The sequence below is a fragment of the Zootoca vivipara genome, chromosome 8 (genome assembly GCF_965207765.1).
Source record: "Zootoca vivipara chromosome 8, rZooViv2.hap1.1, whole genome shotgun sequence".
NCBI classification, from domain to species: domain Eukaryota; kingdom Metazoa; phylum Chordata; class Lepidosauria; order Squamata; family Lacertidae; genus Zootoca; species Zootoca vivipara.
The window spans coordinates 87,346,875-87,374,242 of record NC_142591.1 but is presented as its reverse complement, the minus strand read 5'-3'; the positions used below and the strand labels follow the sequence as shown (position 1 = coordinate 87,374,242).

Sequence of the window (27,368 nt, the reverse complement as noted above, 5' to 3'; positions counted from 1 at the left end):
GCGCCCATTTCATGGCTGAGCCACTGAGGCCCGAGCTGGGGACCTGCCCATGGGGAGCGCAGTGGGAGGCCCGAGGCCCCACTCAGCATGATATAATGGCAGGCTAGATAGAATAAAGGCAATCCTCAAACCATCAAGCCTAGCATGCTGGGTGGGTGGGGCCACCTAAATAATTTAATTCGGTTTTTGGATTATTGGCATTAGTCATTGTATTCTAATTTGGCATGGTTACAATGAGGCTATCATTGGGTTGTAATTGAAAACTAATGGAAATTATTATTATTTTTAAAAAGTGATATGGTAGGGTGCTATTCCGCAGGGCTCCCGGTCAGCGTGGTGAAGTGCTTAAGAGTGGTAGACTCCTAATCTGGTGAACCGGAACAAAATAAGAAAAATAAAACATTCCTTCCAGTAGCACCGTAGAGACCAACTAAGTTTGTCCTTGGTATGAGCTTTCGTGTGCATGCACACTGCTTCAGATACGCACACCTGAAGTGTATCTGAAGAATACTGTTGAATAAAATAACTCCCTTTTCTTCTTGATACTTTCAGTTTTTTTATTCAGTTACAAAAGGTATGAATCATGCCTGCCTTTGCTTTGGCGCCTGGGTAGAAGGTTCAGCTCGAAGCACCAGCCAGCCCCTCCTGCATTTAATTATTTACTGTGACACACTACAAAAGTATTTTCTTTCAGCCTTATATAACCCAAATGAATGTTCCTGAAGGAAGTGCAGATCTCTGCACCCCAATCCACTTCTTCCTACGCAGGCCAGGATTTTGTAGGCATCTCCTGCGCCAGCCTCCTAGTTTCCAGTGAAAATATCAGGGTGTTTTTTTAAAAAGTGTGTACTATAACTAAACAATGGATTCCGGTTGGGTAGCCGCCTGTTTGGGGCTTGAGGATGTGCTCCTGGATCAACACTGTCCTCTAGTTAAGAGTCCTTTTCCCACTCTGGTTGGTTTGCCAGCTATGAGTCCTTTTGGACAGAGATGACAGCCACCATGCTCCATGCTCAGGTCACTTCCAGACTGGATTGCTGCAATGCGCTCTTTGTGGGGCTGCCTTGGTGACGACTCAGAAACTTCAGCTGGTCCAGAAGGCGGCAGCCAACTTGCTAGCTGGGGTTTCCGTCAGATCTGACCTAACACCTGTTTTAAAACAACTGCATTGCTTGCCAGTTCATTTCCAGCCCAATTCCAGGGGTTCATGCTAGTGTTTAAAGCCCTGAAATGACCCCCCCCCGGTTCATGAAATACCGCTTCCTTCCCTACAGACCCCCTCGCGTGCTGAAATGGGCAGAGGGACTCTCTTAGTGGTCCCTTTGTCGCCGGAGGCTCAGGATGAGGGGGTCTGGATGAGAGGGCCTTCCCTGTGGTGGCTCCTAAGTTGTGGAGCTCCCTCCCCACCTTTACTATGGAGCTTTCAGCGAATTCTGAAGAGGCACCTCCTTACTTTTGATAACCAAGGTATCTGTTTTTGAGTGTTGTGGGTGGGAGGTTTGTTTATTTTCATTGTACAGTCATACCTCGGTTTAAGTACGCTTCGGTTTGAGTACTTTCAGTTTAAGTACTCCGCGGACCTGTCTGGAACGGATTAATCCACTTTCCATTACTTTCAATGGGAAAGTTCGCTTCAAGTTAAGTACGCTTCAGGTTGAGTACTCCGCGGACCTGTCTGGAACGGATTAATCCACTTTCCATTACTTTTAATGGGAAATAAAAAAATTCCTTCAGTAGCACCTTAAAGACCAACTAAGTTTTTATTTTGGTATGAGCTTTCGTGTGCATGCACACTTCTTCAGATTTTTAATGGGAAAGTTCGCATCAGGTTAAGTACGCTTCAGGTTAAGTACAGACTTCCGGAACCAATTGTGTACTTAAACCGAGGTACCACTGTACACAGGTTGTACGGTGGTCCCTCGACTTACGAATTACTCGGCATCTGAAGTTTTCGACTTACGAACGGGACAAATGGCCGCACGCTTACGAATTTTTCTACATCTGAACAGAAACGGTTGGCAGTTTTAAATGCGGTTTCCTCGACTTACGAATTTTAAATGCAGTTTCCTCAACTCACGAATTTTTCCGAATATTTTTTTTCCTATGGGAAACCGCTTTTCAACTTACGAACTTTTCGACCTACGAATGTGCATTCGGAACGGATTAAGTTCGTAAGTCGAGGGACCACTGTAAAGGTATTACTATTATTATTATTATTGTTATTATTATTATTACCCACCTTATTTATGTGACTGCAGCTTGTTTAAAACTGTTCTTACTATTGCATCTTAGTTTTGTAACTTGCCCTGGGACCTTAGAGCATAGGACAGGAAGCTAATAATAGTTAATAACACTGCTCATTGTTTAGCCAGGCTGCATTGTGGCGGCTGGGTCCAGCAATTTCTCCTCTTTAGCCTTCCTCCCCCCCCCCTACTTTTATATTTCTTGCAAGTTTCCATAAGTACAAAACACAAACACACAAATACAGGAACACATGCAAACACAAATATCGGCAATTACATACATCAATATTGTTATCCCTTGTTACATTTCTTGTTTCTTTCCTTACAAACTTAAAAAAACCCCCCAAAAAAAACAAAAGAAAGAAGGGGGGAACCCTTGTTACGTTGTGACTTCCTGTCAGTACCCAATGCATATACCTTCCCTTTAAGTTGAATGTATTCCAAATGTTAACCTTTCCTATAAGCTTTAATCTAGTACATTCTTATAACAATAACTCTCCTTCTATGATTCCACTTCCTCTTTTTCCTTGATCACTCGAATGCCGGCATGGGTATAGTATTGTTGCTATATTTTCGAACATATTTCCTATATCCCATTTCTGCGCAAAGTTTTGTTTCGTATTTCCTCTGAGATTACTTGTCATTTGTGCCATTTCAGCAAACTCCTGTAATTTGCTTTGCCAATCTGTAATTTTAGGAACGTCCTGTTCCTTCCATCCTTGTTTGGCCACAAGAATTCGGGCCGCAGCTGTTGCATATAAAAATATTTCTTTTGTTTTGGGATGTCCTTATCCACTATGCTCAGTAAAAATGCCTTCAGTTTTCTAACAAATGTTGTTCTCAGCATCTTTTTTAGTTCATAGATTTCCCCCCAGAATATCTTTTATCTTTCCACACGTCTACCACATGTGGAACATGTCTCCGTTATTGCCTCCACATCTCCAACACATGTTTGCTAAATTCTTATACATTTTTGATAGCCTGGAAGGAGTGAGATACCACCTATGTACCATCTTCAGCATGTTCTCTCTTATATTATAACTGGCCATGAATTTCAGATTTAGTTGCCTTAGGTTTTCCCAATCTTCCATCATGATGGGGCGCCCTACATCTTGTGCCCATTTGATCATTGTGGCCTTTACTGCCTCTATTACTTCATAGTCCAAGGGAAGTCTGTACATTCTCGATATTATCTTGGTTTTATTGTTAAGTAATTCTCTTTCAAATTTGGAGGATTCCCTCTCAAAACCCCTCTGTCTTCCTAAGGGGCTGAAGTCTATGGAAGGCTTCAATCAAGGCACATTAAATGTGCACACTCCTTTCTCCTGGAAGCGATTTGCAGCCTGTTTTTTTAAAAAATACAGTGGTGCCTTAGTTCTCAAACTTAATCCGTTCCAGAAGTTCGTTCCAAAACCAAGCGTTCCAAAACCAAGGCGGCTTTCCCATAGAAAGTAATGCAAAATGCTTTAATCCATTCCAGACTTTTAAAAACAACTAAAACAGCAGGTAGGTAGCCATGTTGGTCTGATGTAGTCGAAACTTTATATATATATATATACAAACTTAGTTGGTCTCTAAGGCGCTTCTGATAATCATCAGTAGCGCCTTAGAGACCAACTCTTCTTATAGCAAAATTCCAGCTTAAACTAAAGAAAGTAGGAAAAACCACTGGGCCAGTAAGATGAATGCAGATTTCCAAAAAATAGCAAGGAGAGACAAGAGGGTCTTCTTAAACGAGCAATGCAAAGAAATAGAGGGAAACAATAGAATGGGGAAAACCAGAGATCTGTACAAGAAAATTGGAGATATGAAAGGAACATTTCGTACAAAGATTACCATAATCAAGGACAAAAGTGGTAAGGACCTAACAGAAGCAGAAGACATCAAGAAGAGGTGGCAAGAATACACAGAGGAATTATACCAGAAAGATATGGAGGTCTTGTACACCCCAGGTAGTGTGGTTGCTGACCTTGAGCCAGACATCTTGGAGAGTGAAGTCAAATGGGCCTTAGAAAGCACTGCTAATAACAAGGCCAGTGGAAGTGATGATATTCCAGCTGAACTATTTAAAATTTTAAAAGATGATGCTGTTAAGGTGCTACACCCAATATGCCAGCAAGTTTGGAAAACTCAGCAATGGCCAATTCCCACCTCATGAGAAGAGAAGACTCCCTGGAAAAGACCCTGATGTTGGGAAGGATGGAGGGCACAAGGAGAAGGGGACGACAGAGGATGAGATGGTTGGACAGTGTTCTCGAAGCTACGAACATGAGTTTGACCAAACTGCGGGAGGCAGTGGAAGACAGGAGTGCCTGGCGTACTCTGCTCCATGGGGTCACGAAGAGTCGGACACGACTAAACGACTAAACAACAACAAGGAAAGAATTTTTTTTATTTTTTGTTCCTAAAACAGCAATTTAACATGAGTTTTACCATTTAATGAGACCATTGATCCATAAAATGAAAGCGATAAACAATGTACTGCAGTCACACCATCAATCAATGAGTAGCTGAATAGGGTTCCACACAGTCACAAAAACAAAAATGCAAAATAAATAGCAAAAACAGACAGACCTCAGTGTAACACTCAAATCGTCAGCGTAACACTCAAAACGGAAAAAAGTTTGCAAACTGGAACACTTCTGGGTTTGCGGTGTTTGGGTTCCAAGTTGTTTGAGCTCAAGGTACCACTGTACAGAAATAGAAATTCATCAGCCTCTTGAAAACACAACCAGAATGCAGGCATGGATTTCTTGCTTCTTGGCCAAAGGCTCCCTCTCCCTTCCCACGAGACCGAGGCTGGGAGCCTTTGTCCTGCTGTCCTGGGTGGGCTTCACTGGGGTGTCCGTAGTGGTGGTGGCTGCGCTTGGGGTTGGCCTCTGCTGCCCCAGGGAGAGCCCCACAGGACTGGGGCAGGCTAGGGGGAGCCTGCTGAGGGCCTGGGAAGTTTTGGGAATTCTGCTTGCCCTCCTCCTCAGCAGGGTCGCGGCATCTGAGAGGCTAATATGGCATAAGCTCCACTGGCCCAGCTGGCTGTTGGCAGTTGTGGCCCAGAACACCAGCTTGGGAAAGGCTGCCAAGCGCCCGCTCCCATCAGACACACAAGGCGTTGTCCTGAGTTGCAGATCCATTTCTTTCATTCATTCATTCTTATCTGAAGAAGTGTGCATGCACACGAAAGCTCATACCAAAATAAAAGGTCAGTGTAAGGTACTACACTTGGGCAAAAAAAATGAAAGGCACAAATACAGGATGGGTGACAACTGGCTTGAGAGCAGTACATGTGAAAAGGATCCAGGAGTCTTGGTAGACCACAGACTTGACATGAGTCAGCAGTGTGATGCAGCAGCTAAAAAAGCCAATGCAATTCTGGGCTGCATCAATAGGAGTATAACATCTAGATCAAGGGAAGTAATAGTACCACTGTATTCTGCTCTGGTCAGACCTCACCTGGAGTACTGTGTCCAGTTCTGGGCACCACAGTTCAAGAAGGATACTGACAAGCTGGAACGTGTCCAGAAGAGGGAAACCAAAATGGTCAAAGGCCTGGAAACGATGCCTTACGAGGAACGGCTTAGGGAGCTGGGCATGTTTAGCCTGGAGAAGAGAAGGTTAAGGGGTGATATGATAGCCATGTTCAAATATATCAAAGGATGTCATCTAGAGGAGGGAGAAGGGATGTTTTCAGCTGCTCCAGAGAAGCGGACACGGAGCAATGGATTCAAACTTCAAGAAAGAAGATTCCACCTAAACATTAGGAAGAACTTCCTGACAGTAAGAGCTGTTCGGCAGTGGAATTTGCTACCAAGGAGTGTGGTGGAGTCTCCTTCTTTGGAGGTCTTTAAGCAGAGGCTTGACAGGCATATGTCAAGAATGCTTTGATGGTGTTTCCTGCTTGGCAGGGGGTTGGACTGGATGGCCCTTGTGGTCTCTTCCAACTCTATGATTCTATGGTTCTAAAAACTTAGTTGGTCTTTAAGGTGCTACTGAATGAATTTTTTTATTTTGCTTCGACTCAGACCAACACGGCTACCTACCTGTAACTTCATTCATTCATTCATTCTTATTGGTGTGTCATTCCCCCCCCCCAAAAAAAAACCATGCTCAAAGCGGCTTAGAACAAAGAAACACCCTCTGTCGGGGATGCTTTAGCTGAGATTCCTGCATTGCAGGGGGTTGGACTAGATGACCCTTGGCTCCCTTCCAACTCTGCAATTCTATGATTCCACGAGGCACTGTATAAATAATAATAGTATAGCAAAATCATAGCAAACATAGCAACGTGCCAAATAAAACCACATCCCAATACTACAAATATAACAAGATTACTTAAGCAACTTGCATCATCCGAGAGCAAAAACAAGAAGGGCGCATCACAGTTTGACCTTAGTCCTAGCAATGCCCCTCCCAGATGCGTGGCTGGTTTGTGGTGGGTAGGTGGGTGGGTGGGTGGGTGAATAGCGAGCTCCAAAGGGAATCAAATCCAGGCAGTGTTTGTGCCCTTTTCCACAGTGGCCACTCTCAACAGGAGCTGAGAGAGCCACTCTGTTCCCCTCTGGGTTGGCACAGGTGGGGCTGGGCAGCTCTGACTTCTCCCTTGGTCTGCGGGGAAGGGGCTTCTTCCAGCCCTGTGCTTCTCTCTCCATAGAAGGAAAGAGACAGGCTTGCCAAGGAGCAGACATGAGGGGTCTGGGAGCAAGGACAGTGTTCCTCTCCGTGTGGTTCTTGAAGCAGAGCTGCACTCTCTAAGTAAAAGCACGAAGGGGGGGGGGGAATCACAGGCTTCTGCTCCCGGAGGGCAAACTTTGCTTCCCTTCTCCAAGCAAGCAGGTGGCTGGGAATGGGATTGGTAAAGATGGGCTTGGTCTGGTTATCATAATGCCGTTCTACAAATCTGTGGTGTGTAGATCTCCGTTCTCTGGGGAGTTAATGGTTGCTTCTCCTTTCAAGGGTGGGTGATGGACTCCCTTTTTGCACAGTGGGCAAGAATTGGCTCTGCTTCTCCTATGCTCCTTTCCCAGTTCCCCCTCTCCATGTTTGGGTCTTTGGCTTTCTGTTGACAGAGACCTTCCTGGCTGCTTTTCCCCAGCTCCTGCCCTCCTGCAAGTTGGGTGCTGAACGAGCGTGACTCTCCTGAAATGCCAGCCCCATGCCAGCCCTGCGGTGAGGGCCGGAGGCTGTGTCACTTGCGCAGGATCGGCCGCCGAGCTGCAGCCCTGGAACAGGCTGACCTTATCCAGTAAGTAACCTGGGTGGTCCCTCTGAGGGCTGCTGGGGTTGCCTTGAGGATGTGATGCCTTGTGCTCAGCCTTTTTGCGCTCCTGCTTTGTTCACCTCCACCTTCCTCAGGCTGCCAGGCTTTCTGGAACAGCGAGAAGATTTCAGCATTTGAGGAAGTGCTGGGAGCGCCAGGCGCAAAATGCATGCAGGGGGCGCGGCATGGCGTAAAACGAGAAGGAGCTCAGCCATGGCTGCTTGTCCCTCTTCCCCCACAATTGCAGGCAGCTTCATGCTTGCTGTGGGAAAGCGCCCATGTCCTGCTGGATCTTACCGTGGAGATCACACAGGAGGGCTGAGCAGTACAGTGGTGCCTCGCTAGACAAATTTAATTCGTTCCACGGGTCAATTCGTATAACGAAAAATTCGTCTAGCGAATCCCATAGGAATGCAATGAATTTTATTTTATTTTTGCCCATAGGGACGCATTAATTGAATTTCAATGCATTCCTATGGGAAACCGTGATTCGCAAAACGAATTTGTCTTGCAAGGCAACCTCCGCTTGAAAAATCTCTTCCTTAGCGAAAAATTTGTCTTACAGGGCATTCGTCTAGCGAGGCACCACTGTATATCAATATTTCATCCAAAACTAGCCTGAAGTCCATATCATGATTTTGGTTTCATAATTTTTGACCTGGCAATATATTGTGAATCACGATGTGTGTTAGGGCTGGGAAATATACCATCTAGAACCAGTTTGAAGTCCATTTCATGATATCGGTTTCATAATTTTGGACCTGGCAACATACCACAAATGGTTGTGTGTGTGTGTGTGTTTAGCAAAAATCACAATTTGAGAAAGAGCATGAAGCCACTCAGTGCGTCTGTATAGCTCTATCTTTATTTCAGACATCGTGATATATTGATATACAGTGGTACCTCTACTTATGAATGTTTCTACTTACGAACGGAGCTCCGTCCGCCATCTTGGATGCGGTTTAGATAGGATTTTTTTCTACTTATGAATTTTTAGATAGGACTTACGAATTTTTTCTCCCAATGCATTCCTATGGGATTCGACTTGCAATTTTTTTTTACTTCCGAATGTGCGTTCAGAACACATTAAATTTGTAATTTGACTTACGAACAGGACAAATGGCCACATGCTTACAAATTTTTCTACATCCAAACGGAAACCGTTGGCAGTTTTAAATGCGGTTTCCTCGACTTACGAATTTTTAAAAAGCGATTTCCTCGACTTATGAATTTTTCCGCATATTTTTTTCCCTATGGGAATCCGCTTTTCGACTTACGAAATTTTCAACCTACGAATGTGCATTCGGAACGGATTAAGTTCGTCAGTCAAGGGACCACTTTATATATTGTGATGTTTAGCTTGCGCTATATCACAATGTTGAAAACCAGATACCACCCAACCCTATTGCACAGTATTGATTTTCTCCCCCCTCCCTCACTGCAGTTGCCATCCAATAACAGGACCCCAGTACCAGAAAAATTATTCAAGCTTTCCACACACACCCCTTCTCTTTCTCTCCCCTGCAAGTTTTCCTAACACCGTCACGCTGGTTGGCCGAAGCGTGGCCGCCGTGGACTTCTTCCTCAGCTCCGCTGCCCAGGGGAGTCGCGAGTATATCTCCCGCATCCACGCCCGGGTGATCCGCACGGCTGGGGCCTACGAGCTCGTGGATTCCAGCCTAACCGGGGTATATATCAATGACATCCGGATCAGCGGTGAGTGCTGTGGCCAGGACACAAGAAAACTTTATTTAAATTATTTCTTATTATTATTAAATTTGGATATCGCTCTTCATCCGAAGATCATCAGGTGGTTTGCAGCACTTTTGCCATGCTTCCCATTGAGAACATGTTTCTACACATCCTTTAGTCGTGGAAGCATAATAAATATCTAGGTTATCGCAACAAGCATCGTGTCTAGCAGAAATCAGAATTAGATCAGGTTTGCACACATCTGTGCCAGCCCAGAGTCACCCTGTGCTCCAGGATTCCCAGTTAGGGGGGGGGGGTCCTCCATCTTTGTTCAGAAGATGAGCAACTCTTCCTGCATCAGGCTCCCCACGCAAGTGCACCTGGATCTGCGCCATCACCTCTCATTCTCTGGAAACCCCCAACGCAATAAATGGCCTTCCTTGTCAGGAAAGCAAGAGCAATCCCGATACTTTAGCGAAAGAACAAAGAGGCGTTGTAAGGGGGAGGGATTATAGAGAAACCGCCCCCCCCTCATCAGGAGCAGCCCCGTCTCCAAGCAGTCATGAAAGTGCGGGGTTTGAAGGGGTGAGTCAGGAGACGGAGAAGGAGTGCCAGGGCTCTGGCAGCATTGGAGAGCCCCTGCTCCACAGGCGGGAAGAGAGAGAGGCGGGAAGGGTGGACAGGGAGAAGGCAGACCGTAGACCCTTCCCCCCGACACCGGTATTGAGGAGGAGGAGAAAGGGGAGGAGATTCACTGTCCCGAGGCTTTTATGTTGGTCAAAGTTGCGAAAAGGGGCAGTGCTGGATTCTGATACGGAATGAGGAGACATGAAACCAACAGCTCACTACACTGTAAATAACGTGCACCGATAAAGACTTTTGAAAGACAAGTATGTGGAAGGTCGTTTACTCAGGAGTAGTCTGAACAACCCTGACAGACGTGAAGTCGTTTGCTGAAATGCACTCAGCCTCTGTCACCTGGACAGGAGCCTTCCTTCCTACATGATGCAGCAAGCCCAAAGAAAGCACTGCCTGGAGGGCTAAGTTCAGAGGAAGCCTGCCAGCAGCGAGAGAGTGTGCCAGGCAGGGCGAGAGAGTGTGCCAGGCAGGGGGCTGGTGCTGCCTGGATGTTTGAAAGTCTAGTCTGATTACCTGCACAGCTGTCGACCTCACAGGGTGGCCTCAGGCAAACCCATGCCCAAGTCTGATTGTAGCCTTATCTGCTACTAAGGGTCCTTAAGTTGCACCCAGGCAGGACAGAGATAGCCAATAATGACACCGGGGGTTGAATCCAGAGAAAGAATTTAATCCTTAAATTTAAGGGACTCTTGGTGGTCAAGCTTCACGACAAGAGTAAAGAAACACAAATTGCAAAGCTTCTTATACACTTCTTGGGCTCCTTTCCCCCTCCTCTGTAAATGTGCACACGCAGGGGGGTCACAAGTACATATATGGATCTTCCTGTGTCCGGTCCTGTGCATAAACACATGCTGACTCATGCTGCCCCGGTAACATCCTCACTCAGCCTTGAGTAAGACTATGCGTCAAGGATAGCAGCTTCCAGCGTCAAGCTGGACGTGCATCCACTGATAAGCCTTTCTCTGTGATCCAGACAAGGTCAGCTCTTAGCCTTGATAGCAAGTCTCACTGTTACATTGCACTTTGACACACAGAGGCATAGAGGCAAAGAGGAAAGCATTTTTAAGAAGCATTTTAGGAGGAATATGGGGGGGGGCAATGTAAACTATAGGATCAGATCTAGCTCAATAACACAATTGGCAAACCCCTCCCTTCATGATGTGCTTCAGATAATGACAGCCGTACCTTGGATCCCAAACGCCTTGCGAGTTGGAACATTTTGGCTCCCGAACACCGCAAGCCCAGAAGCGATTGTTCCAGTTTGCAAACGTTCTTTGCAACCCAAACGTCTGGCACGGCTTCTGATTCCGAACGTTTTGGAAGTCGAACGGACTTCCGGAATGGATTCTGTTCGGCTTCCGAGGTGCGGCTGTATTGGGAAAAGTTGCTCTGAGCACCTTTCGGAAAAGAAAGGAGGCCAACACGGAAACTGCTGTTGGGTTGCAGCAAAGGACCTTGAACAAAGGAAGAGGCCAATGGCCCATCTAGTCCACCCAGTGGCCAAAAAGGTGCCCTCAAGGGGATCTCGCAAGCGGGATCCGAACTCAAGAGCAGCTCTCCCCTCCTGCGGTTTCTAGCAGCTGGGATTCAGAAGCAGGACTTCCTCTAAATGTGAGTGCAGAGCCATTCTGGCTCGTGGCCGTTGAGAGATTTCCCTGAAATCTGCAGCCCTGGGTGGCTCTTGAGGTGGGAAACCGGCCCCTGCTCCCCCTGAACAATGCGGTCAATCAATGAAGCTTTCTTCTTATGGTTTATCTCCTGGCAGCAGGAAGAGTTTGTCCTTTACGTTGTGAACCACCCTGAGATCTACAGTATGAAGGGCAGTATACAAAATTAATAAAATGGCAAATTAATAAAGAATCATTACGCTGGCTGGGGAGTGGGTGGTGTTTTTTATTATTCTTATTATAACAATAAACCACCTCAAGGCAGCCCACAGGTAAAAGCAGTATTTTAAAACAGAAAAAACAACAGAGACATATTTTTGGTGTATTTGCTTTTGGATCAGAAGCACGGCCAAGGAGATTTGCTGTTGTTTTTAAACCTTTCAACTGATGGTTTCAAATCTTATTTCTACCTAGAAAAAGTAGTGCTTCAAGAAGGTGATACGGTGACTTTTGGGCATCCATGCTGGAAGAGCGTTAAACCTGGGAGTCGCGTCCGGCAGCCAAATTCTCCGTTTTATTACTTGGTAGGACTCTGCCTTCCTTTGCACATTGTCTGACAATTGTAGATTTGGGAGGGACTCCAAAGGTCCTCTAGCCCAGCCCCCCTCACAATGCACGAGTCCTGTTGCTCTACTTGGTGTGGCCCCCAAGTCCCTTGGTGTGCTCACCCCCTCCCTGCAGTTGGCCAGAGGGCCCCCCGCGCCCTCCCTCTGCCCTGCTCACCCCATTTATTTTATTGGCGGGGGCTATTCCTGCAAGCTCAAGGAGGGCCTGGAAATAACAATGTTCAAAGTGTCATTGGATTGGGGAGAGAACAGGAGAGCGGCCTAGACGGGCTGATCCAGGAGGGCTCTTCTGGTGTTCATTAATCCTCCTCCTCCTAACTTTGGTTCCTTTTTCAGTTTGAGCCGTGCAGCTGCAATACGGAGCAAATTCAAGGCCAGTGTGGAGAGAGAAGACCTTTTCCCCAAAGGGTAAAATGGAAAATCACTTCTACTCCAGACATCTTGTTTTCTCTACGGGTGCAACATTGGGGGTGGGTGGGTGTAAAGCAGGACTTGGGGGGGGGGGAATCAATCCCAGTGACAACCCCCACAGGCGACCTGGTCGGGTGGTTGGGGCTGCCCATCTCTCCATTGCCTCCCCTCCCCATGGCATCAAAGGAAGGTTTTTCCTTTATCTGCATGGTTTGATTTCGGATTGTGTGGGGCACAGAAGTGGGGTTTGTGGCCAGCCCAGCTTCAGGAGCTCCCAAGTGGGCCTGCGCTTGTTGCCAAATTTACAAGGCTCCGCATGTTAGTCTCCCTTGCCCAGGGCTCCTGCTTATTCCTTTGCAACGTGCCTTTACCTGCCCCAGATCTGACTTCACCTGTGACGCCAGGTATGGGGCGGGTGGGCGTGGCATGACATGGGGGCCATGGGAGGACCCCTGCAGCACTGAATCAGGACCTTGCCTGGAGGTTCCCCGCGCTCTGCCATGCGCTGGCCTTCAGTAAGTGCAGCAAGAAAGCAGGCACTCTTATGATAATATAATAATAATAATAAATTATTATTTATACCCCGCCCATCTGGCTGAAACAGAAAAATGAAATAAAATAATTAAACATTAAAAGCCTCCCTGAACAGGGCTGCCTTCAGGTGTCTTCTAAAAATCTGGTAGCTGTTTTCCTTTTTGACATCTGTTGGGAGGGTGTTCCACAGGGCAGGCGCCACCACCGAGAAGGCCCTCTGTCTGGTTCCCTGCAACTTGACTTTTCGCAGTGAGGGAACCGTCAGAAGGCTCTCAGTACTGGACCTCAGTGTCCGGGCAGAACGAAGGGGGTGGAGACGCTCCTTCAAGGTATACTGGACCGAGGCCATTTAGGGCTTTAAAGGTCAGCACCAACACTTTGAACTGTGCTCGGAAACGTACTGCATTCTTAGCCTCATGTCTGCATTTGCTTCCTTAAGTATAATGTCCTGGGAAATTTAAAACAGGGCCATAGTGGTTAGGAAATTTGGGGGCACCTGAGGCAGGGTTGCTAGGCTCCTGCCCCAAAGATCTGTGATCCCACAGGAAGGAGGTCTTATAGGTATCCCAGGCTGAAAAAGCTTCCCTTGTTTCACACAGGCTGAATGTCTACAATGCAGATGCTTACTCAGATAAGGCCTTTTTATGGCAAACGGGGTCACACAGTCCGTCCGTCCCCGACCCCTCACATTTGCACCCTCTCTAGGTTCTCCCGTTACACGTTCTGACATGTTTCTAGTTTCTTAGGTCAGTGCAGGTTGGGACCCAGTTGGGGTTGTTTTGCTCTATAGCAAAACTCCAGCACCGAGGGCCTTCTGGCGGTTCCCTCGTTGCGAGAAGCCAAGTTGCAGGGAACTAGGCAGAGGGCCTTCTCGGTGGTGGCGCCTGCCCTGTGGAACGCCCTCCCAACAGATGTCAAAGAGGAAAACAACTACCAGACTTTTAGAGGACATCTGAAGGCAGCCCTGTTCAGGGAGGCTTTTAATGTTTAATAGATTATTGTGTTTTATTTTTCTGTTGGAAGCTGCCCAGAGTGGCTGGGGAAACCCAGCCAGATGGGCAGGGTATAAATAATAAATTATTATTATTATTATTATTATTATTATTATTATTATTATTATTTAGGCTGAATTCACCGGTCCTCAAATCTCCGTAGGGTTTTTCCAGCAAGGAAAACTGAAGAAATTTTTGAATCTGCTGACATGCTCTGTATGTTGCATATTTGCATATCTCCAGTGCTCTGTATTTTGATGGTTTGAATGTTTGCTGTAAAGCTGGTTTGGGCTCGGCTCATAAATAAACCCATTGTTCAGTAAAGATGTTAGCAGGAGGAGGAGCTATGCAAAATAACCAGGGAGGTTTCCTGACTTGGCTGTTGGAGGAACGTAACCCCCAGCTTCAGGGGCCATGTGGTGCTGTAAAGAAGTTGTTTTTGCAGTGAGTAACCCACGCTCCATTCTACCCTCTTGATTCCTTTCTTCCATCTAGCTTCCTGCATTGGCATCTGCTGGGGCATCGGTGCCAGCGAGCTCAAGGATGGGATTTGCACCCACACTCACAGGGGACCCACCTGGCGCTCTGCCTGGCTCTGCCCGCCAACGTCCGGCCATCAGCAACCCGACCCGGCCAGGGACACCTGCAGCTTCATTCCTGCCTCCAGCTACATCGTCGGCATCCATAAATTCTCTTCACCTGGCTTCCAGTTTGACAGAAGCACCTGGTCAGCCAACGCCGGGGGCGCTGCCTTTTTCTGCACCAGGAGGTGCTCACAGGCCTGGCTCTCTGCGTTCTGCTTCGCCTGGGGAGGGTTCGCGCACCACCGCAGAATTGTCTCCCTGGAGAAGCCTTGAGGCGACGCACTTCCCCTTCTCTCAGGGAAGTCCGGAATCCAAGAATCCCTCCACCCCAAGTGGCAGCGAGGAGACCATTGCAGACGACCCCCGAAGCGGAATATCAGTTAGCGCAGCCGCTGGGCTCCCGGAGGAGCTGCTGCAGGTCCCAGGCGTCTCTCAGGTGGGGGGTTCTGAGCTGCCTGTTTCTAGCACAGAAGAGATGGTTCCCGGTGACTCTGACCATGCTGAAGAGAGGAGGGAGGTGGACATGGATCAAGGCACTGGAGACACAGCTGGACCTGATCCCCTGGCTGCAAGCGGAATGGAAATTCAGAGCCCCAGAGAAGAACACCAGGAGAGCTTTAGGGAGAAGGCCTCACCTGAAGCCTCTGGCTGGGCAGAAAACAGAGCAAGCCACTTCACGGTGCAAAATTTGGCACAGCTCCCTGCTAAATCGGGAGAGGCTGAGCTGGATGCCGCAAGCAGAGCTTCCGAGGACTTTTCTTCTTCTGGCGAAGAAACAGATAGCGACTTATCGGATAGTGATTCTTCTGCAAAGTTTGACTCCGAGAGAGAAAGCGCTGCTTTGCTGCCAAGGAACCTGTCGCGTGAGACCCGGAGGAGTGACGACGAAATCAGCTTGCAAGGGTGGGCTTCTGAGAGCGGTGACAACATGGAAATGGAGGCCCCCCGTGCAAATGCAAGCCTTCTAGCGATGGACAGTCCTGCTGCTGCTGGAGATGGCGGTTTCCTTGAGCCAGAGATGGGCTCGGGGGATTCAGAGGCTGCAAGTGGCATCAGCTGCAAGGTCTGCATTGCAAAACGGTCTTATACCGAAGTGGGAACCCAAACTGAGTGTGCAAAAAGAAGGAAGTTAGGTGTAGAGATTGCAGAGCCCGGCAGAACGGCTTGGGTCTTTGATGACGGCAGCAAGTTAAACACGGACAAGGTTACGGAGGGACTCCTTCAGCAACTGCCCGGGACTTCAGCTGACAATGAGCATGCCGAGGGCGAGTTCTCCCAACAAGTAGAAAAGGATCCCGCGGCATCCTCTGGAGCAACACAGGAGATCCTGGCTTCAGGAGATCTGCCAGAAACCCGCGAAGAGGGGACTGCCGGGGTGGCTGCCTTGCCTTCAACCCCCCGTCCCCTGGCAGGACAGACGATCCCTGAAGAGTCTGCTGAAATGCTTGGAGATCCAGTGGATGTTGAGGGAAAGCATTTCTGTAGGGTTATTTCCAAAAGAAAGAGGCCTCCCTTTGAAGAGTGGGGGGAGGGCGTTGTTCTTGTGAGCAAACGGAGAATGGAGCATGTGCGTGCCAGATCTGACAGAGGCCCAGAGGACTGGGCCGCTGATTCCGTCCTTGAGGCCAAAGGAGGGAAGAGTGAAAATGATGGGCTTTCACTTGGAACCGTTCCCAGTGGTGCGTTGGTGGTTGGGTGGCCTGGAGGGTCCAGTTGTGTCATCGACGGTGAGATGGAGTGCCAAGAGGAGATGGACAAGAGTGATCTTCCTGAAGGCAGGGAGGTGAAGAGGGAAGGAACGAGCGTCAGGGCAGCTGGTGGCCAAGATGAGGCCAGTGGAGAAGGTGGCCTGGAGAGAGATCCGAGTTCAGATGCAGCGCAGGAGGAGATGGTTGGCAGCGCCAGGGCTGAAGGGACTCTCCAAAGCCTTGGCGGAAACTGGGTGGCATCCTCTCCAGACTCTGCCGGAAGAAAGACAAGGGAGTTTCCTTCTCCTGAGAGAAGTGGAGATGACCTTGAAGAGGTAGGGATCCCCCACATAGAAAGTGACTGTGCAAACACACAGGCGTCTTGTCAGGCAAGCGAAAAGGAAGCAGGAAGGAGCTTGGAACCTAAAAATGGTCACATATTGGTCCACCAAGGTGGCATTGACAGTGAAGACGGCATGGACCCGGATGGAGAAAGTGCAGCCGAGGCCCAAGAGTGCGGTGTTGGGGCAAGATGCTCGGCAGATGGGACGAAGGTGGATCCTGACCCGAACGAGCCTCTTGGGACTTCTGCCCTCCTGGAATGCCAGCAAGAGTCTCCTGCGCCTGGTCAGCGACAACTGCAGCCTCATGGCCCTGAGCCTGAGGATCTGGAAGATAACTTTGCTGTGAAGCCCCAGGGAACCGATGTTGGGAGAGAGCTGCTTTACCCTGAAGACTCCCGCATGGAAGGCAGCGTTTGGGAGGAAGCCTGCGAAGGAAACGGGGCTGCTGAGCAGGCAGACCCGGAAAGAGAGAAAGGAAGGGGCCACTCTGGGGAGGAAGGGGGTGGGCTTGGACAGACCCCCGAGAGCTGCCATTGCACCGAGGGAAAAGGCAGCCTCCCGTTGGATACTCCTAGTGCTGGCTCTGGGAGCCCTGGGGCCCGTCAGGGGGTCGCTGCTGGAGAAGCCCCAAGGGAGAGCCAGATGGAGCCTGCAGAGGTCCCAAATTCCTTTTGTGGCCGTGAGCTCAGCTTGCTCCTCTCGGACTCTGAAGTTGAAAAGGAGGAGGACGACAGAGGCAATCTTCGGAGAGGGAGAAGTCCACTTGGGCATTCAGACAGTGTTTCAGAGAATCACGAGGCCTGTAGGAAGCTACCTGAGGAATCCCCAGCTCCGGAGTCATGTGACGCCAGCGCTGAGCCGCTGGAGGGTTCTGGGATGTTGGGTGTCGGTTTGGAACAAAATGATTCTTCCCACAATAAGTTATGCTGTGACCTAGAAGATGCTTCAGCTGCTGTACCTCAGACCCCTAACCCAGAGGTGGCCGTGGGGGGGAAATCTCCTCCTTCGCCGAGAACTGCCGTGGTTGAAGAAGAGCTGGAGGATCGAGCCGTCGAAGGAGCTGACCTTGTGGCTGTCCGTCTTGCCTGCCTCCCTGCGGAATCTCCTTGCCTGGCAGAAAGCGATGCCAAATTTGGCGCAGAGAGTCCTGGAGGATTGGCTGAAGATTCTGGCTCGGAGCTTGTGCAAGACAATCGGCCGGCGGGCGATGAGTTTCCTGGCCAGCCCAGAGGGGGAATCTCGGGTGCATCTCTTGAAGTTGGAGAAACAATCCGAGAGTATCTGGGATGTGAAACACCTGCCAGTCGCTCTCCAGGAGAAGATGCAGGTTCCCCGAAGGGAGGAGCAGAAGCGCCGTTACTCCTGCATCAAGGGATGGAGACAGTGCCGTGCCCAGGAGATGGGTGCCAACGGGAAGGTGGTTCAGACCCTCCTGGGGAGTTTGGTGAGGCTTTTGATAGCTCAGGACATTGCAGAAGACTTTTGCAGGAGGAGGAGGAAGAGTCAAAAGCTTCTTTCTCCAGAAAAAGGCATTTCAGTGAAGATCAAGCCGCCAAGATGACCAGCTTGGAAAATGATTCTTTGTGTGAGGAGAGGCTCTGCCCGCTGGATCCTGTTTCAGTTCAGGCATCTACACCTGACCGGCACCCTTTGACCAGGACACCTCCTGCTCCTCTGAACCCAGATGGGCTTGGTGGCCACTCTGGCAGAGCTGCAAGGAAGCCTCCAGACCAGCACGACAGCCAGGCAACCCTGTCCCTGGGCGAAGCAGAAGAGAAGAATGGGGAGAGCTTTGCCCAGAAGGCGAGAGGGTGCTTTGAAAACACACTTTGCTCCGATAAGCCAGCAAGCGAAAACGAAAAGGCGGAAGAGCTTCCTCTGCCCTGTGGAGCTGAAACTGCTGAAGGGGAGGATTGCCCGTCGGCTGAGATCATAGAGGCTGGGAGATGCCCAAGCTCAGGTGAACCCAGCTCACCTGAAGAGGAAGTTAGCAAAGTCCAGTCTCAGGACCTTTACCTGGATGAAGCAGGTTCAACCCCTGGCGCCCTGTCTGGTCAGTCAGGCCACCTCTCTCATGAACAAGACAAAGACACATCCGACTCTATTCCGGAGAGCGTGTGGGACACCTGTTTCTCGGAAGAGGAGAGCTTCCAGTTGTCTCCGTGTTCGGGGATACAGAATTCTCCCTCTAGCTCTCCCGCGAAGTCCCCTGAGGCAGAAAGTGCTCCCAGTCAGAAGAACAGGGACTTTGTCTTCTCTGACATCTCCAACAGTTCAGCCGACTCTCACTCCTGTGAACGTTCTCCCAGGCCGCCTGGCGGGGACGCTTCTGGGGCAGAAGGTGGTGGGCTCCCCAAAGGGGGCTCTGACTGGGTGGGGAAGGGGGCCAAGGCAAATGGGGAACCAGATTCTTCCTCTGGCCCAGAAATGTCTGACATGGACTGGTTTGACGAAGACCCACAGACGCCGTTCCACCAGCCTGTGCCCCCCAGGGAAAGCACCCCAACTCCTAGCAGTGACCCCCCGTCGGAGCCTGACTATCCCATCAGCTTTGCTCCCGGTGAATGTGACCCCTACGACCTCCAAGAAGAGGGTGGCACCTTCGAGGGAGAGGGCCTGTGCAACAAGGCTCCCAGCGTAGAGGGGTCTGGGTGGGCTGCCCCCTCTATGAGCCCCACAACTGGCGGGGAGGAGGAAGAGGAAGAGGCGGTAATGGAAATGGAGACGGGGGACCTTAGTCAGAGGCAACCTGAAGAGAGCGCCCTTCTCCAGAGAAGCCCTGGAAGTTCATCATTAAAACAAGGTATGTTTTAAAAGCATCTTCTGAAAGGGGAAGGGACTGGGCTTGCCTCTCTAGGGCAGCCCTGCTCAGAGAAGGTTCCAGTGTGGGGGGCTGTATTTTGCTTTTACTAAGTTTTGTTGGGAGCCAGCCAGAGTGTCTGAGGCAACCTAGTCAGATGGGTGGCATATTATTGTTGTTATTGTTATTGTTGTTGTTGTTGTTATTATTATTATTATTATTATTATTATTATTATTATTATTATTATTATCATTATTAGGCAATGGCAAGTGGAGGGCAATTTAGGGCTCATCCAGACTTGCCCTTGCCCTGCCTCTTTCTCTTGGGAAAACCTGTTCTTTACCGCTGAATGAGAGCAAATGTCTGTTGAGTTTTTTACCGGATTGACAGAAAAAGAGCGGGTTTTCTGGGGGAAAGTGACCGGGCAAAGGCAAAACGGTTTGGACAAGTGCCTGAAAATCGTGCGACAAGCAGGAAATGGCTTGGACCCGTTCTTTCTAGGTACGTGGGAATTTCAGACTTCCCACCCGGAGTCTGAATTGGTACAGTCTCAGGATCGTGGGATTCGCCTGCACTTAGACTTAGCGACAAATGTCACCTATTCAGAAGGGTGCCAGGAAAGGAAGGCTGTTGTGCTTGGAGAGTTGGGGGGGTGTTTTAAACTACAGAGGAGGAGCTCCTGGCTTCTCCACTAGGAAATACCCCCCACTGCTTAGGGCAGACTAGAGCTGACCCAGCCCAAGCTGTCTTGGCTCAGGTGCCACCTGGGAGTTCTTCCACACGGGTTGCTAATGCTTCCAGTTCATACCTTGCAGAGCTGGTTCAGGAAGGGACCACCATGGCAGATGGTATCGGAAGCCCCTGGAGGACCCTGTCGAAGTCCCTCTCCCCCCCGTCCCTCTCTGGATAGAAAGGCCAGTTGATTCCCACACTGGAAGGGGTCTAGACCAGTGGTTGCCCAAGTGGGCAGTGCTGTCCCCTGGGGGGGTGGGGGGTTACCTAGGGGGACGCGAAGGGGCAGCAGGGGGGCACTGGAGGTGCAAACGACTATCAGACTTTGAAAAGCTCATATCCCAGGACCAAGCTCCCTCAATTCTGTTGAATTAAGTATATTAAATTGTTTTCACTGGATGTTAAATAAGCCTACAACTGATTGTTGCTGTTCTGAATTTTACTGTGTTTTCTTGAGTGGGTTGTGCTATTCTGAAGAATGTTTTTTATCGCATCGGGTAAGGGGTACTTGAGGATGGTTTAACGAAACCAAGGGAACTGCGAATGTTTATAGACATTCTGTATCTTCTAGGGATGCTTGCAGTGATCCCGCCGCAACCCTTTCAGCCCCCTTGCTCTAAAATTATTTCCTCCGATACGGAATGTGACCTTGGTGTTGACCCGCCTTCTGCGTTATTGTCTGCTGGTGCGAGGAGAGGCGTGGAACATCCCCAGGGGCCGCCTTACGAAGAGCATCCCTTCCGAGATGGCGGTGGAAATCTCGCCGCCTCCTCTCCCTCCAGCACAACGTCTGCGGCTGCTGCTTGTGAGCCAGCCAGCTGCCCCATGTTGGGCGACGTGAAGAGCGAAGATCTGACTGCTTCTTGCTCCAGCACAACTCAGGTGAGCAATCCAGGCGAGCATCCCTTGGCGCTGAAGAGACCAGGCTCGCCTCTGCCCTCCTCTGAGGATCCTGGTTCTGCTGGCATGGCTGAGAGCGTCGGGAAAGATCCTGAGCAGGACCTGATCAGCAGCAGCTGTGGGGCGGGATGGGAAGGTCAAGAGGACTCCAGCAGCCCTCCCCGAGAAGCTCCAGGGGACCCCTTGCTGGTCACAGGTGGGTCTGGCGGTCAGGTGCCTGCTTGCAGCCCCTCAAAACAGAAAGATGGCGCCTCCGCTCTGGGTTGCTGGGTTTCTCAGAGCTTCAAGGTCAAGGAAGAAAAGGACCCGTGTGATCCTGGAGAAAGGCAGGGCGGCCCCAGCTGTGACGCAGCGTACCCCACGGCTTGCTCCCCAGTCATCACAGTCCTGCATCAACCCAAAGCCTCAGCAAACAGGCAGCCAGAGAGTTTCACAAGCTCTGGAGACTTTGGAAACAGAGACCGGTTCCTCCTTCCTTGCTGGCTAGAAGAGGCTGAGTTGAGCTCGCAGTTGGATACGTCGGAGCGCGTGTGCTCAGACGATGAATCGGTGGCCTGTCCTCCTCCTCCTCTGGGCTCCAAAAGAGACTCCTCCGTGTCAGGAGACAGGAGACCACCTCGGGAGGGTGAGGTGATGGGGCAGCTGGATGGGGAGCAGGGGTGCTCCAACGATGAGTCTGGGCCCTGCCCTTCCCCTCTGGGCTCTGAAGACACAGGCTCTTCCTCCAAGTCGAGAGGCTGCCCCAGTGCTTCTGGTACCCAGGCAGAGAGCGGTCGCTGGCCTTATGCTGCTGAAGCCCAGAGCGATGTCCCGAAAGACTGGGCATCCTGTGAGCAAGACGTTGAGTTTCAGTTGCAGGAGTGCCAGTCTGTCCTCGGAGAGATCTTGCGATCCCTGGAGTCCCTGGAAGGGATTGACTGGCTGCATATGGAGAAGTGGAGGTAAAATGTTCCCGCTTTCTTTTGCTCGTAAATTTTTTATTACAGCTTTTTATGATACAAGATTTAAAAAAATCTGTATACAAACAAGAAAATGAGAGAGAGAGAGAGAGAAGCATGTATGGGGGAGGGGGAGAGAAAAAGAAAGGAAAAGGGAAAGGGCTTCTGATTCTCTGCCTGCCAGTTACATAAAAAAGAATATTCAAAACATTTGCTCCATGATAACGTCTAACTATTCTACCTTCTAGATTCAGGTAGGTAGCCGTGTTGGTCTGACGCAGCTGAAAAAATAAAAAAAATCCAGATATCTGAAGAAGTGTGCATGCACACAAAAGCTTATACCCAGAACAAACTTAGTTGGTCTCTAAGGTGCTACTGGAATTATTTATTTATTTATTCTACCTTCTATAAACCAGTATTTTTTCCAGTTTTCAAACCTAAATATCATGAGTTCATTTTACTTTTCACACAAAAAGTCCAAAAGGGGTCAGCAATAGTTTTTCTCTAATTAAATGGATCAACTTTGGCTCCAATCCTTTCAGCAACCTGCCTTCCTACTAAATAATGGTAAATCTTATGTGGGGGAGAGAGAGAGGGAGGTGTGGCTTAGATGTGATCAGAGTTTGCACAGCTCCAGCAGAACATTAGAGACTTCCTGCTTCCCAGTAGTCAGCCTTTTCCAGAGTTCCTGGTTAAAGAAAACTCCTTTCCCACTAAGTTCGGTTCAAAGTATAAAGTGTTTATTGTCTCACCCTAGCTACCTATACTTTTAAGAGATGCTGGTACATTGTGAACTAATTACAGTCACACCTCTGGTTGCGTCCGCTTCAGGTTGCGTATTTTCAGCTTAAGCACCTGGCGGACCCAGAAGTGTTTACTTCCGGGTTCCACTGCGCGCGCATGCGCAAAGCCATTCTTCGCGCATGTGCAGGAGCATTCTATCAGCGCTTCGCATGTGCGTGGAAGCACCGCTCCGGATACGTACTTTTGGGGGTGAGAACGGCACCCCGGAACAGATCAGGCACGTATCCAGAGGTACCACTGTACTGTTTTTCTGGTCTTAGAAGTAAGCCTTTTAAAGATACAAGAGAGATCCACTACCCCCCTGGCTCGCCATGCTCTTCTGAACCAAACAGCGTGTCACCTTCATCTCCCACTCTGAGCAGATCCCTCTCCCTCTTGCCAGTGCTGCTAAAGGCGGAGGGGTCCTGCTTAGGCCCTTTGGGGCAGCTGGCATGATAACCCTCAACAGAACCCAGGCTGATCAAGACATGGACCAAGCACTTGGGGCAGGTTCACCCATTTTCCCACATTACACCCGCAAAGATAACTCTTTAAAAAGGGAATCAAACTTACCTGACCTTAAACTATATTACGAGTCATCATGTATAGTATGGTTGAAGGAATGGTTGAAATTAGACAATGCAGAAGTGCTGGACTTAGAGGGATTTCAAAATCGGTATGGCTGGCATGCGTATCTTGGGTACGATAAGGTGAGGGTACATAAGGATTTTTTTAACCACTGTATAAAAAAAATCGTTATTCGAAGTCTGGTCCAAATATAAAGAATGGTTTGAAAGGAAAACGCCAGGTTGGCTATCTCCCCAGGAGACCCTGTCAGTGAAAAAAATAAACATGAAAACAAAATGGTTAACGTATAGAGATATCCTGACAGAGCAAGACAATGAGCTAAGGATGAAACCATATGAAGCACTTAAAGAACGTCTACAGGGGTGGTGGGAATACCAACAAATATACAGTGTGTTCACAAAGGATAGGAAATCAAAAGGATTTGAGCATTCTAAGACAATATTAGAAAAAAACGGTATTATCAAGTGAGGGGAAAAACATATCAAAAATTTATGATTTCCTACTGGAATGGAACACTAAAGATGAAGAAACAAACAAACTTCGATGGAATTTAAACTGTGTGCGTATTAGAGTGAAGCGGCTGCAGCTGCTGACGCTTTGCTTTCTTTCTCCCCTCAAGAGAGCAGGTTGCCTCTCTCCAGAAGGCCACCCAGATGCCCCAGACCCACATTGCGGTGGTGGGCAACACGGGGGCAGGGAAGAGCTGCCTGCTGAACGCCCTTCTGGATGAGGAGGCAGTGCTGCCCACCTCGGCCATGAGAGCCTGCACCGCCGTGGTGGTGGAGGTCTCGCGGGCGGGCGGGAGCAGCCCCTACGAGGCGGATGTGGAGTTTCTCTCCCGAGAGGTAAGTTGGGCGGCTGGAGGGCAGGTCCCCCCCGGCTCTCTTTTGCAGGGGCCGGTCTCCTGCGTTGGGGTTCGTGGGGGCACCGGAGGCTAAGACATCCTGGAAGGGGCTAGCGGGGAGGGGAAGGGAACAAAGCAGCCTGGGATCGTTATGGAAGGAATTGTAAGTAAAACTGCCCCAGCCAGGATCATAATGCCATTAAACAAATATATGTATTGACAAGCTGTAAGGTGTGCAGAAGATGACCAGAAACCAAGCCATATGAGGAATGGTTGAAGGATCTGGGCATGTTTAGCTTGGAAAAAAGGAGACTGAGAGGAGATAGGAGAGCCATCTTCCAATATCTGATCGGCTGTCACATGGAAGATCGAACAAGCTTGTTCACTCCTGCTCTCAAAGATAGGACTCAAACCAGTGGATTCAAGTTACAAGAAAGGGGATTCCCTATAAACACCAGGAAAGACTTTCCAACAGTAAGAGTTGCTTCCTTGGAGGTTTTCAAGCAGAGATTGGGTGGCTGTTTGCCAGAGACTCTCCAGCTGGGATTCCTGCCTTGCAAGGGGTTGGACTAGATGACCCTCAGGTCCCTTCCAACTCTACGATTCTGTGATTCTATTTAAAAGCAGCCTTTGCCCCAACCTGGTGCCCTCCAGACTGGAATCCCAACTCCCATTGATTTCTCGCTTCCGACAGGTGTCCCTGTTCTCCATCGTGTTTTTTCCTCCTGCAGGAGTGGGATAAGGAGCTGAAGGCTCTCCTTGAAGACATGAAGGACAAGTTTGGCCACCTGAAGAGGCGCTGCCCGGACCGCAAGACGGAAGCTGGGGCCGCCTACAGCCGCGTGAAGGCCGTCTACGGGAGAGTCGATGAGCTAGAGAAGCTGGAGGAGATGCAGGAGGTGACACAGCACCTTGGGACGGTGAAGCACATCTGCGCCGAGACGGCAAGTGAAGCATTGATTGGCATGTGCTTTTGGAATTCTGAAATAGGCTTTGTTGCGTCAGTGTAAGCGGAGAAGGCCGGCTTCGTTTCAAGGAAACAGTCCTCCACTTGAACAGCTAGTGGTGAATCCTGTGAGATGACTCTTGGGGTCCCTTCCAACTTTCTGACTTGTTCGAGGCACATCTTGGAAAAGCAGGTTTTGGATGCTGACCTCCCTTCTTCCCTTCCTTGCAGGCGACAGAGTTCCGCGCCACCATTGAGAGGTTCATCGACTCCCGAACTGACAATTTGCGGGAGATGAAAGGCGGGGAGTTTTGGCCCATTGTGAAATGCGTCCGGATCCGTCTCGCTAAGGCGGAAGTGTTGAAGACGGGGGCTGTGCTGGTGGACTTGCCCGGCATCCGAGACGCCAACGCGGCCAGAGACAGCGTGGCCAAAGAGGTGGGGGACTGGGCTGGACAAGCGTTGCTCTCCTGGGCCCCGAGCGTTTCTCCCTGGCATGATCCTGGTTGTGTATCGTTACTTTGGCTCACCGCCGGGTTGCAGGGCCATAGCTGCCAAGTCTCCCGTATTCCCCGGGAAATCCCCGTTTTTCCAGCTGATCCTAGCTGAAAAAACGGATTTTTTTGTTTCCCCCCGGTTTATTCTGGCGCGGCGGCCATTTTGGAACTGGGTGGAGCATGCTCAGAAGCGACTTTTGATGCTGCTCTACCCAGTTCCAAAATGGCTGCAGTGCGACTTCTGGCGCGGTGGCCATTTTGGAACTGGGCAAAGCAGCATCAAAAGTCGCTTCTGAGCATGCTCCGCCCAGTTCCAAAATGGCGGCAGCGCTACTTCCGGTCTGCTGCCTCCGGCCCGGTCCCTTATTTCTCCGACAGCAACTTGGCAGGTATGTGCAGGGCTGCCGTGTGTTTAACTGTCGCTTCCTTCCTCCCCCCCCCCCCCAGTACCTGAAGAACTGCTGTGCCGTGTGGGTGGTTGCCAGCATCACCCGAGCCGTGGACGACAAGACGGCGAAGGAGACCCTGAGTGCGAGTGTGCGCAGGCAGCTGCTGATGGACGGCCTGTATGGCAGCCTGGCTTTTGTTTGCACCAAGTCGGACAGCTTCAACATTACGGATATCGTCAGGTAACCTTGGTTTGTGCTCCTCCGTTGTGGACGGGGAGAGAGAGGCACCACAGATTGGCACCCCCAAATCCCACAATGCTCTTGCTGCGTGGATGATTTCAAGATCCCAGGCTGCCTGGACATTGTGCTTGGGTCATAAGGGGAGGGGGGGAGACCGGCTGGCGGCTTAATGGCCAGTGGGGCAAAGGATGCTCTGAGACAGCAGCCCTCCCAGGTGTTTTGGACTGCAAGGCCCATCAGCCACAGCCAGCCTTTCCAGTTGCCGGGGATCATGGGGGTTGTAGTCTAAAGCAAGGGGAGCACATCAAGCTGTTGGGTAGCCTCGGATTCTGCCATCCCGTCGGCACTCTCTTGTGGGAGGAGGCTTGGCTCCCCACGAAAGGGCTCACTCCCCAGAATCTTGCAGGAACCTGGACTTGAGAGGAGAGATTCAGCTGATAGAAGATGAACTGAGAGAGCTGGATAATCAGAAAATGCAAGCCGAGGGGGAGAAGGAAAGGCTCTGTGCATCTTTGCAGCAACAGGTCTGTAAAAACCACTCATCGAGGCGGTTTCCCCCTGGCCCAGTTGGATGTGCCGTTTCAGAAACCTGCTTTGCTCCCCTGCTGAACCTGCTGCAGCAAGAGATTTGCAGAGCTGGAAGATACAGAGGGTCCTGAGCAAAGCTCCCTGTGTTTCTCCCTTCCTTGCGTCTGGGGGCCTGTGTCTCCTGGTGCTGGGGAGGGGGAAGAGGCCCTTATTCCCACCACTTCGCCGGGTGGCGTTCTGGCTGTCTTTTGGAGGGGTGAATCTGGGCCCAGGAGGCCAGACTTGCTTGCCCCTCTTGAAAGGCGGCCCGTTCTGCGTCGGGAGAGCTGCACCCGCACTCTGCATGGCTCTTGACACAGCCTGCTTTTAAGACTTGCGAGATGATCAGACTTGAGACCAGCAGATGTCTCGCAAGGCCCATCTGAGCGGAGGGAACGCCGCCTTCTCCGGGGTCATCTCAATTTTGTATTAAAAATAATAACAACCCAGAATTCTTTCACCTGTTTGTTTGATTCCTGCCAGGGCTGACCACCCACGAGGCAAGGGGGCTTAGGATCACGATATAGAT

General features: G+C 50.0%; 1 protein-coding gene across 1 annotated transcript in view; it reads left to right on the top strand.

Annotated features, from left to right (window-relative positions):
- The window catches only part of NUGGC (nuclear GTPase, germinal center associated), a 41,770-nt gene that overhangs the window by 684 nt on the left and 13,718 nt on the right, over nt 1-27,368 (top strand). Inside the window, exons 2-12 of the mRNA XM_088676423.1 lie at nt 7,307-7,482; nt 9,026-9,213; nt 11,910-12,019; nt 12,398-12,469; nt 14,494-19,417; nt 20,719-21,988; nt 23,976-24,201; nt 24,932-25,144; nt 25,378-25,584; nt 26,091-26,272; nt 26,679-26,796. Of these exons, the coding sequence (XP_088532549.1) occupies nt 7,307-7,482; nt 9,026-9,213; nt 11,910-12,019; nt 12,398-12,469; nt 14,494-19,417; nt 20,719-21,988; nt 23,976-24,201; nt 24,932-25,144; nt 25,378-25,584; nt 26,091-26,272; nt 26,679-26,796 (7,686 nt within the window). The remainder of the gene's footprint in view (nt 1-7,306; nt 7,483-9,025; nt 9,214-11,909; nt 12,020-12,397; nt 12,470-14,493; nt 19,418-20,718; nt 21,989-23,975; nt 24,202-24,931; nt 25,145-25,377; nt 25,585-26,090; nt 26,273-26,678; nt 26,797-27,368) is intronic.